This window comes from Anabrus simplex, chromosome 2, assembly GCF_040414725.1.
Source record: "Anabrus simplex isolate iqAnaSimp1 chromosome 2, ASM4041472v1, whole genome shotgun sequence".
NCBI classification, from domain to species: domain Eukaryota; kingdom Metazoa; phylum Arthropoda; class Insecta; order Orthoptera; family Tettigoniidae; genus Anabrus; species Anabrus simplex.
The window spans coordinates 72,756,678-72,769,131 of record NC_090266.1 but is presented as its reverse complement, the minus strand read 5'-3'; the positions used below and the strand labels follow the sequence as shown (position 1 = coordinate 72,769,131).

The following is a 12,454-nucleotide window of genomic DNA, read 5'->3' as shown; positions in this document are numbered from 1 at the left end:
TCTCACTGTTGGTAGCACTAAAGATAGTTTTCTGTTGTTTCCCATTTCCAAATCAGGCAAATAATTTCCTTTCCTATTCCATCATCGCCACAAGACCTGTCAAAGTTGGTGTGACATAAAACCAACAAAAATTCCAAAGTATTGTGGCATGGTGAGCTGCTGCATCTGTCATGAAAATGTACAACCACAGGAAGTACCGCAAGCTAGCCAACTCCAACCGCACACTTATCACCAAGGTAGGCCCACCCTCTCTCTACCCCTGTAACCAGGTGGAGGACAGCCGCTTGCAATTGGGCAGCGTCCCCACCGCTGCTATCTGGATCGTCCTGTTCGGTCATTGGAGACTTGTGGCATTATGGAAGAATCTGGATGCGCACAGAGAGTATTCACCTTCTGGAAGACTCTAGGAGGCGTGTCCCTTGTGGAAGCATCCAGATAGCGCGGGCCCAAGTATTTAAGTTAGGCATGACCTACAGGCTTGAGTGATTTGGTGTAGTTCAGCTGGTGTATTGTGTCCAATGTGTGGATTCAGTGAGTTAGTGAAGAGTGCAGGTGTCAGTCTGTTGGAGCCGAGGACTCGTTTCTGTGTGCCTGTCGTCGTGTGTGTGAGTGTCTTGGACCAGCTGCTGGAAGAGCACAACACTGGGTGCCGACATGGGGCTGTGAGTGGAGTTCGATGGACTGAGTGGACAGCGGATACTATCCAAAGCTGCGAGACTGACGTGTGGACTGCGGACCATGACAGTGCCGAGTGTGACTGAGCGGCTGAGTGAGTGTAGTGTAAGTGATCAAAGACTCTGTGTGTGTGTGTGTGTGCGTGCGTGCGTGCGCGTGTGTGTGTGTGTATGAACGTGTAGTTTTAGTGCTTAGTTAATAAATCTTAGAATAGGACGCTACCAGGTTCTGTCTTATTTATTTACCCCACCAACACGTTACAGTATTGTGTGCTGCCAGGTTTTTGCACTTTCTAATTGAAGATAAATGCAGGGAGAGTACCATGGCGATTTATCCTCATCATAGGCTAAACAGTTCCTCATTGCAATAGACACCACAATAGTACAAGTTTCACACATACATCTGATGGAAGATCAAAGTTGCCCCCCAACAATAACAGCTGTCTCATTGGGCTTCAAATGCACTTACACAAACATTGCAGCTAAGTACCTAAAATGTTGTATCTTACTTGAAGACTGGTGTAGCTCGAGAAGGTCCTCTTCATACCGAATCGGAATCGGTCGTGGTCATCAACATGACGATGCCTCAGAAGTAGGGCTCTCATTACCGTTGGCTTTTCATCAGGTTCAATCAGCTCCTCGATGACCATCTGTTCCACTACACGATATGCCACACCTGGGAGGTCCTTCTCCTCCAGGTCCAACAGTACCACACCTATGAGAACACACCATCAGATGATGAAACCCCTTAGAAGTATCATTTAAAATAGGAAGCAGTCTAAAAATCAAATTTTATTACCAAATGCTCTGTAGAGCTTACAATGTACATACCAAAATGAAACTTATCTATCAGTGTCATTTTGTCAAAGGTATATGTAAAATAAATAAGATTTTGATCTTGCTCAATACATTTAACTGTTTTGAACCTAAAAGTCTTGTGTTCCACTGGCTTTCATTTTAGTCTGTTTCTAATGAGAAATGCCTTTAATTGCCTGTAACAACCTACATCAAAGGCCTTAAGCTCAGAGCAAGGTCAACATCCTTACCCTTTTTAGAGTTGAAGTCTCCATCGTTTGTTGACTACTATTATGTTGGACCATGTCGTTCTGTGTATATCATGCATGGTGTAGCCAATAATGGAAGTCAATTTCACTTGCCTGAGGAAACAGACAACCTTGGAAGAACAGAGGTACATTGGTCACCTTGATAAAGAATGCTGTATTATATTTGAAACATCAGCAACCTGTGTATAATCTACATGAAACAATTAAATTGTCCAACCTTCATTAAGAATGTAACAACAATACTTTCCCGTGGAATAATTCTGTGTTGTGTGTGTGAAAGGTTTTCAGTCACATGACCTGTAGAATGGGATAATGTAAAATAAGACATAGCTGTGACACTTACTAATAATGAAGGATTGTACTAAATGTTCAAACATCCATAAAATGCTCATTTCTGCTATGGGAATCATACATACAGTCCCATCAAATGTAATTTTCTCAAAATCACATAATTTTTGTGACTTAACACCTTTTGCATACCAACACAGGATTATCATTCATATTGCTGCAAGGTGAAGCAAACAGGAAGAAGGGTGGCATCAAAATACCTGTTACCGAGCTTTCAGAAAGAAGCAGGCTACAATGGTTTGGACATGTTATGGGGATGGACAGAACGAGAACAAGCAAGGAATGTCTTTGACAGAGAAGTGAAAGGGGAGAGGCCAGCTGGGAGGCTAAAGAATCAATGGACAGACACAGCGAAATTGGAGGTCAGCAAGAGGAATGTCACATGGGAGGACTTACAGGAACAGAAACTATACTTTGACAGGAAGAAGTGGCGAGCGCTTGTACACCACACCCAGGAAAATGATGATGATGATGATGATGATCATGATGATGATATTGCTGCATGCATGGTCTCTCAGTATGACACTCTCAACCTCCGACGTTGGGCGGGCCAGCAAATGTAAGCTGTGGGACTTCACTGGTCCAGAGTCTAACGGCGGAGAGCCGGCACCCATTGTTCCAACACGCTACAAGTGTCGCCATTGGCCGTTGTGTTCTTAGAGGCCTCGGAAATGACTAGGCCTGCGGGCTGAGAGCCTTCTATATCTGGAGATTTCCACAAGATTTGATAGGCCGATGTATCTTGAAGGGACGGCCCCTTATACAAGGCAATGGACAACCATGGGAGGGAGGTCAGTAAGTTAGCGAGGAGTTCAGTTGAAGCTCAGCCAGCGAAGGAGAGTGGAGAGCTACAGTCATGGAGTCGCTAGGAATAACTTCAGTGCTGTGGACTCAGGGAGTTAGCGAGGAGTTCAGTTGGTGTGGTTCAGTTTGAGCATAATTTCCTTCTTCCATTTGCCTCATCTGTCCCCCATTACTGAAACAAATTATAGCTTTATCAAATGTGTTTGCCCCTAATTCATCCCTTATATCTTCAAATAAAATATAATAATATATTTTAAATAATGGAGGGAGTTGGGCGTGCGAATATAGTCATGTAGCTTTGAGCTTGCATTTGTGAGATGGTGGGTTCAAAACCTTTTTAAATCATAGCCCTTTACTGTCCTTGCATCGCCAAAAACCTTCAATGTATTAGTGTGATGTTAAACCACTTAAGAAAAAAAAAAGATAAATAACCTTGTGTTAAATATCTTCCTGCACTTGTTCCCATCCATTCAGCCCAGCAATTATTCATGCTACTTTCATGTTGCCATTTCTTGTTTATAAATAATATACAATGTGCACGTTAGCTTTAACTCAGACATAGAATAGATTGTCTGAAAACAGAAGGAGCATTGGTCCACAAGGTCGCTTCCTTCTTAGAAAAATACTATTGAACACTGCAAAGTCAACTCACTGTTAGATTTCCTATATATTACAGTATTTTAAACTTCTCTCACTATAGTGCCCGCATTTTCATTAAAACTGCCATGCTCTTTACTAGCAATTAGAAAAACAGGTTAACAGTTTAATTCTCGTCCCTCCATATTCAATTTTGTACCAAAATCTTACTCTTGTAACAGAGATATCAGCACTGCATCAGTTCATAAAATCAATCAATCAATACTGATCTGCATTTAGGGCAGTTGGCCAGGTGGCAGATTCCCTATCTGTTGTTTTCCTAGCCTTTTCTTAACTAATTTCAAAGAAATTGGAAAATTATTGAACATCTCTCTTGGTAAGTTATTCCAATACCTAACTCCCCTTCCTATAAATTAATATTTGCCCCAATTTGTCCTCTTGAATTCCAACTTTATATTCATATTGAGATTTTTCCTACTTTTAAAGATGCCATGCACAGCTCTGCCCTTTCCCGGTCTGTACACTCCAAAGATATCAAGTTGCCTATTATCTTTAGACATGAGCCTTACACCTAGAATTTCAAATGTCTCAACTGTTCAAGGGACCAATACCTACCAGTTTCTAAGCACCGTCTTAAGTTTAGAAGCGAGTGGAAGCTTAAGGAGGCCACATGAGGTCTGCCCCATCTGTCTGCGCCTTCTTCTACGTGCTCCTCATACTTGATCCATCGGGCGGTTTCTTTCCACTCACGGTCATCACCCTCACCTTGAAGTTCATCTAGCTGAACGAAGACCTATAGAACAAACCAAGAAAATATTTAAGCTTGCCGCCCATATGAATACATTAAGATTACTGAAGAAAATAACCAAGATAATGATGAAAATGAAGAAATGAATTTGTATTTATTGATACTTTTACCACATTCTTATTTAACATGCAGCCAAAATATTTGAGGAGATATTGAAAATGGGATTGAGGATGAAGTTATAAAAGAAAATGGAAGGACAAAATGACTTTAGTAAAGACAGAGCAATATTTGACCTGATTGCCACATAAAGGCACAGGATGGGGAAGATGTGGGAGTTTGGTAAAGATTTGCTGATGACGTTTATACATATCACAGAGGTCTATGACAGTATACCAAGGTGGACTGGGATGCATTGGGGAAGACATAAGTAGACTGAGTAGAAGTGGAAGTGATAAAAGCTTTGTACAAAAAATGTGTTGGTAGGTAAACACCAAAATAGGAGGAAAACAGAGAGCATAGAGAAGAGAAGAGGAAAAACAAGAAATGCTGAGTGGTGGAGAGAAAGGCATGTTGGAGGTCCTTGATTCATAAACCAACGCAGGAGAAAACTGGAAAAAAGGAACCAAAGGGAAGAGGTAATGCTTCTATTGTTTGGAAGATTGGTAAACACTTATTTGCAATACATTATACAGGGTGAAGCGTGATTCGCGCACTCGGGCGTCGCAGCGCAACTCCTCACATTCCAGCAATAAAAAAATGTCTCTTACAAAATTTGGTCTTGCGAGTATATCTGGCAGAAAAACGACGTTGAAGAGTAGCAATCTGGCAACACTGTAACCACATGTAGGGTAACTACCTCTGTCAGCAGAACTTAGTCATACTGTACAGTTGGTGCAGTGGATAGAGTTTTGGGTTAGCATGCAGGAGGTCGAGTGGTCGATCCTGGGTTGAGGCGTTTGTTTTTTATTTCGTAAATGTAGTCCAGGTGGTATGGTATCTGACATCTTGATCGTCAACAGCGATTGCAGTGGGTCCTCTAGAAACCATTTGCACTTACATACTACGATCCTAGAAATGGACGAACAGTCGTTTTCATTGGTCAGCTTTGAAAGGCGCCCTTTCCACGTCGTGGGCGTGAATTTATTCGCACCACTTCATCTACTAGATGTGAAACCTGTTTGTTTCAGCTGTCTATTTCTTATTAGTTTAACCAGGTATTGTTGTTTCAGAGTTACAAAATGTTGTCAATGTAGGATGCATGTGACCTCAGAAACGGTGTCTTACTGTATTACAGTAGGTATTGTCAGATGGAAATTAGCACATAAAAAATGTGCCTCAACCCAAGATCGAACCATCGACCTCCTGCATGCCAACCAAAAACTCTACCCACTGCACCAACTGTACAGCACGACGAGAACGTGCTGACAGCGGTAGTTACCCTACATATGGTTACAGTGTTGCCAGATTGCTACTCTTCAACGTCCGTTTTCTACCAGATATACTCGCAAGACGAAAATTTGTAAGAGATATTTTTTTATTGCTGGCATGTGTGGAGTCGCGCTGCGACGCCCGAGTGCGCGAATTACGCTTCACTCTGTATAATGTATATAATTATACAGAGTACCTCATGGTCATCACTGTAAGTACTTAGCTCTTAATATAAGGAGAGACCATTATTGGAGTAATTAAATTAACGATTTTGGAAAAAAAGGTTACAGATCTCTGCACATGGTTCAATCAATTTCAATTTTCCAGTCACTACTGATCTGCATTTAGGGTAGTCGCCCAGGTGGCAGGTTCCCTGTCTGTTGTTTTCCTAGCCTTTTCTTAAATGATCGCAAAGAAATTGGAAAATTATTGAACATCTCCCTTGGTAAGTTATTCCAATCCCTAACTCCCCTTCCTATAAATGAATATTTGCTCCAATTTGTCCTCTTGAATTCCAACTTTATCTTCATATTGTGATCTTTCCTAATTTTAAAGACACCACTCAAACTTATTTGTCTACTGATGTCCTCCCATGCCATCTCTCCAATGACAGCTTGGAACATACCACTTAATCGAGCAGCTCGTCTCCTTTCTCCCAAGTCTTCCCAGCCCAAACTGTGCAACATTTTTGTAATGCTACTCTTTTGTCAGAAATCAACCAGAACAAATCGAGCTGCTTTTCTTTGGATTTTTTCCAGTTCTTGTATCAAGTAATACTGGTGAGGCTCCCATACACTGGAACCGTACTCTAGTCGGGGTCTTACCAGAGACTTATACATGTACCGAATAAGACTTTATAACATTATGTAAATCTTAACTACAAGAACTTGTATTGTATTGAAAATGTGGTCTTAATAAACTTCTTTGTAATACTCTTGATAAACATCAAACTCAGTATGGACCAAACATGAGAATTATCACTTGTAACATACCACTTAGTTGAGCATCTCATCTCCTTTCCCCCCAAGTCATCCCAGCCCAAAATTTTGCAACATTTTTGTACCGCTACTCTTTTGTTGGGAATCACCCAGAACAAATTTGAGCTGCTATTCTTTGGATATTTTGCAGTTCTTGAATCAAGTAATTCTGGTGAGGGTCCCATGCACTGGAACCATACGTGAGTTGGGGTCTTACCAGAGATTAATACGCCCTCTCCTTTACATCCTTACTACAAACCCTAAATACCTTCATAACCATGTGCAGGGATCTGTACCCTTTATTTACAATCCCATTTATGTGATTACCCCAATGAAGATCTGTCCTTATATTAAAACCTAGGTACTTATAATGATCTCCATAAGGAACTTTAACCCCATCAATGCAGTAATTAAAACTGAGGGGACTTTTCCTATTTGTAAAACTCACAACCTGACTTTTAACCCCGTTTATTATCATACCATTACCTGCTGTCCATCCCACAACATTATCGAGGTCATTTTGCAGGTTGCTCACAATCTAGTAACTTATTTATTACTCTGTACAGAATAACATCATCTGCAAAAAGCCTTATCTCTGATTCCACTTCTTTACTCATATCATTGATATATATAAGAAAACATACAGGTCCAATAATACTCCCTTGAGGAATTCCCCTCTTAATTATCACAGGGTCATATAAAGCTTCACCTACTCTAATTCTCTGAGTTCTATTTGCTAAAAATATAGCCACCCATTCAGTCACTCTTTTATCTAGTCCAATTACACTCTTTTTTTGCCAGTAGTCATCCATGATCCACCCTATCAAATGCCTTAGACAGGTCAACCGTAACACAGTCCATTTGACCTCCTTAATCCAAGATATCTGCTATATCTTGCTGAAATCCTATAAAAAAATGAGCTTCAGTGGAACAACCTTTCCTAAACCCGAACTGCCTTCTATCGAACTAGTTATTAATTTCACAAACATGTCTAATATAATCAGAAAGAATGCTTTCCCAAAGCTTACATGCAATGCATGTCAAACTGAGTGGTCTGTAATTTTCAGCTTTATGTCTATCACCCTTTCCTTTATACACAGGGGCTACTACAGCAACTCTCCATTAATTTGGTATAGCTCCTCCATGCAAACAATAATCAAATAAGTGCTTCAAATATGGTATATATACCCAGCCCATTGTCTTCAGTATATCCTCAGAAATCTTATAAATTCCAGCTGCTTTTCTAGTTTTCAACTTTTGTATCTTATTGTAAATATCATTGTTATCATAGGTAAATTTTATTACTTCTTTAGCATTAGTCACCTCCTCTATCTGGACATTATCCTTGTAACCAACAATCTTTACATACTGCTGACTGAATACTTCTGCCTTTTGAAGATCCTTGCATCCACACTCCCCCTGTTCATTAATGATTCCTGGAATGTCCCTTTGGGACCCTGTTTCTGCCTTAAAGTACCTATACATATTTCCAAAGGTACAGTCAAAGGTTCCACCTTTACAATAACTAAAAGATTTTTTACTTAATTAACAATCAACAAAAAATCGGTACATGTTTCGTCTATCTTGTAGACATCATCAGCAGAATAATTATAAGAATAAGTACAATAGACAAGGACAAAAACACATTAAAATGATTCGGATTACCGAACACGTCAGTTAAAAATTCATGTTAATTTTTTTTTTTTGAAGAATGTTCTGGAGCACAAATATTTGGTTCTATTAAAATGAAGATATAAAACACAAGTAATAGTTTAATAAAATATGATAATATGCTTCCTGTTGTTCGCACTACCTTGCCAATTGATGTTTTGTAAATTAAGATCACCCGCTGCAATCACATTCCTTTCCATATCGTTTCCCCACATTGCTGATTACCTTATCAAATAATGCCAAATATGGTAATCGAACCAAACATTTGTGCTCCAGAATATTCTCCAAATAAAAACAAATTTAATTGACGTATTCGGTAATCCGAATTACATTTTAATACAACATCACCATGCCAAGAAGAGCTTGATTACCATATTTTATTTAACTATTGCATGTGTTTTATATCTTCAGTTTAATAGAACCAAATATTCGTGCTCCAGAACATTCTTCAAACAAATTTTTAACATGAATTTTTAATCATTTTAATGAGTTTTTGTTCTTGTCTATTGTACTTATAATTATTCAGCTGATGATGTCTACAAGATAGACAAAACATGTACCAATATTTTGTTAATTGTTAATTAATAAACAAATATTTTAGTATTGTAAAGGTGGAATCTTTGACTGTACGTTTGGAAATAAGTATATGAATGACAATACAGGCTTTTCAATGAAATTTATTTTATGCAGTACCTATACATACCCTTCCATTTTTCACTAAACGTGTATGACCGCCTATTATGCTTCCCATCATGTTTTCTTAGCTGACTTTGCTAGATTCAATTTCCGAGTAAGTTCGTTCAATTTCTCCTTACTTCCACAGCCATTTCTAACTATTTCTTTCCAACCTGCACCTCCTTCTTAGTATTTTTTTACTTCTCTGTTATAATAGAGGGGTCTTTACCCTTCCTTACCATATATGTACAAACCTGTTTTCACATTTCTCAACAATTACTTTAAACCCATCCCAGAGTATTTTTTACATTTTTATTTACTGTTTTCCACTGATCATAGTTACTTTTAAAAACTCCCCCATGCCTGTTTTATCAGCCATATGGTACTGCCTAATAGTCCTACTTTCTATCACATTTATTTTTAACTACGACAAAAACAGCTTCATGATCACTTATACCATCTATTACTTCAGTTTCTCTATAGAGCTCATCTGGTTGTACCACCTCCACATCCAGAATATTCTTCCCTCTAGTTGGTTCGATCACTTCTGAATCAGCTGTCCTTCCATTATTAACTTATTTGCCATTTGTTGGTCATGCTTCTTCTTGTTCGCATTACCTTCCCAATTGACATTTGGTAAATTAATATCATCCGCTACAATCACATTCCTTTTCATATCGTTACCCCACATTGCTGATTACCTTATCAAATAATTCCAAATCAGCATCAGCTCTACCCTTTCCTGGTCTGTACACTTCAAAGACATCAAGTTGGCAATTATCTTTAGAGATGAGCCTTACACCTTGAATTTTATGTTTGTCATCTTTAACTTTTTTGTAGTTTACAAATTCTTCTTTCACCAGAATTAATACACCCCGTCTCCCTTGTCCAACCATTCCTATCTGACCCTACGATACACAGTCCAGTTCCGTTAGAAAATTTCTGCATCAATTATATCATTTCTCAGCTATGATTCAACTCCTGTTACAATAACTGGTAAGTACAGGGCACCAGGAAATGTTCTCCGCAGCGCCTACGTGCTGCTGCACGAGGTGGCATCAGCAGTTAAGTTGGCAGCATGGCTGCTGCCGCTTGTGTCAAAACAAAACAAACAAAACAAACAACAAACAGTAAACTCTGTACTCACCACATCAATTCATAACAGATACTGTAAGTGTTGTCCTTGTGTTCGAAGACAGACTTCAACACGTCTACACATATTGTCGAAGACTTTCACTGAAGTGTCTTGCGTAATGGACTGCACATAATTAATGATATTCACATAAAGTTCATCAATCCTTTTTTGTCTGTTAAAACCGTATGCTTGCCTGTTTCCAGTACACTGTGAACTGAGCCGGTCACATGAAATTTACTTATCAAATCCCAAATGGTATCCCGGTTTGAACATTTTGAATTAGGAAACCGCGCCTGAAATTTTAATTTTACATTTTCTGTAAACTGATCGTCTTCACGAAAAGCGTATTCTACCAAAAATGGCTCTCTCTTCAGTGGTAAACATTACTGCTTATATCCAGTTGCACTATTCCAATAATCTATCTGAATGCTCGCTTAATGCAATACACACTGACAATTTTGACAGCCCACAGCTCACACATGTGGCCTTCCCTGTACTGGTATCCTGTTGACCTTGGCCTCTCGGCGAGGGAGGGTGACAGATATGACACCATGCTGCCAACTAAACTGCTGATGCTCCCTCATGCAGCAGCAGGTAGGCACTGCAGAGAACATTTCCTGGCGCCCGTTATATACCTATTAAATTACTTAATTCTATTCCTTTCATTACGATACTTCTACAGTTCAACACTAAAATTTTGATGCCATCCCTACTTAATTTCCAGATCCCTGTACCCTTATCACCGCTTCCTGGACCACCCAGTTTCCCTGAATGTACCTCCCTATAACCCATCTAAACAAATTTCCTAACTTACACGTACCACTGCGGGTTAAGTGAAGGCCATCTGAGCGCAGATTTCTATCTCCTACCCACCCTTCACGATCTAGAAATCTCACTCCCAGTTTCCCATATACCCACTCCATATTTTCATTTAAATCCCCAATCACCTTCCATTCAGTATCCCTCCTACACAGTATTCCACTGATAACAATCTCCATCTTCTTAAACTTCATGCTGCTGCATTTACCAGATCCCATACATTCCCAGCTATGTTGGTACTTATACCTGCTCGCCTTATGTTGTTGGTACCAATGTAAAACTTTACCACCTTCTCCTTTCCCTCCTCCTTCTCTTCTACTTTCCTCAACATCTGCCTTAACCTAATTCCTGGATAACACTCTACCCTGGTCCACACACTTTCCCTACATGTCTAACAATAGAATCCCCAGTGACCAGAGCCTCAAACCTACCCACCTCATTTGATCCCTACCCCTCCTGGTCAGCCCTACCTTTCCTGATGGCTGCAGAAGCTACTTCCTCCTCCCTATTCTCCCTTCCATGACCCTGTTCCACCTGTTTTTTTCCTCCCAAGTCTTCCCAACCCAAAATTTGCAACATTTTCATAACACTACTCTTTTGTCGGAAATCATCGAGAACAAATGGTGCTGCTTTCCTGTGGACCTTTTCCAGTTCTTGAATCAAGTAAACATTTTGATGGTCCCATACACTAACTGGGGTGTTACCAGTGACTTACATGCCTTCTCTTTACAGTTTAACTCCAACTCCTAAATATCCTCATAAATATGTTGATATCTGTAACTTATTTATTTACATAGAAAGTGTCCATGAAGATGTTAGGAGAGAAACTGTCTTTCTTTCAGGGCGTCTCAAGTTAAGGATCACAGGAGCACGTGAACAGCCTGGTAATCTCAAAACTCTTGGAATTTACCCCATACTGTATGATAAGAACAAGATTTTTGTACGTTGAGAATGTATTTACGAAGTTGTAAGTGCCGATTCACTTTCCGTTTCCATTTGAGTCACGCGCCACGCCAGCAGTTCACAACCCCGTTTTGAACTACAAACTTCGCATATTGCATAGCTAGATCTTGAAGGGGCAATGCTGTGGGTATGGCGAGTATGATCACAGTTTACTGTGTGATCATGGCACTGCCTGCTATGCATCCGATGGCTGTTTCATATTGAGCGGGCAGTGGACTATGGACTGCTGACCTGCTTCCAATGCTTTCTCTGAAAGTTCTTTTCAAATTCCAAAGATGGCAGCATATATCGCGTAGTCTGTGGCAGTGGATAATGCACAGAGCTGTTGCCTCAGAGTGGTTAATTGACTAATCGCATGGCATTGTTACCAGTCGCACGTGCAATATAATATTACTTATTGAGCCAAAGAGGCAATACAATGTAGGATAGCTGAGCCCCTGTTGATGTACTGACTGAGTGAGGGGCAACTTAGGCCCATAGATCAGATTTCTTTTTATCTACTGTCAGCTCTGTGTGAACACCCAAAGATTTTAAGCACACAATGCCACTGC

General features: G+C 39.8%; 1 protein-coding gene across 1 annotated transcript in view; it reads right to left on the bottom strand.

The window, feature by feature from the left end:
• The window catches only part of Ae2 (Anion exchanger 2), a 237,331-nt gene that overhangs the window by 182,818 nt on the left and 42,059 nt on the right, over window positions 1-12,454 (bottom strand). Inside the window, exons 6-7 of the mRNA XM_067139840.2 lie at window positions 4,103-4,280; window positions 1,184-1,389 (exon numbers count right to left, since the gene is read on the bottom strand). Coding sequence (XP_066995941.2) covers window positions 1,184-1,389; window positions 4,103-4,280 — 384 coding nt within the window. The remainder of the gene's footprint in view (window positions 1-1,183; window positions 1,390-4,102; window positions 4,281-12,454) is intronic.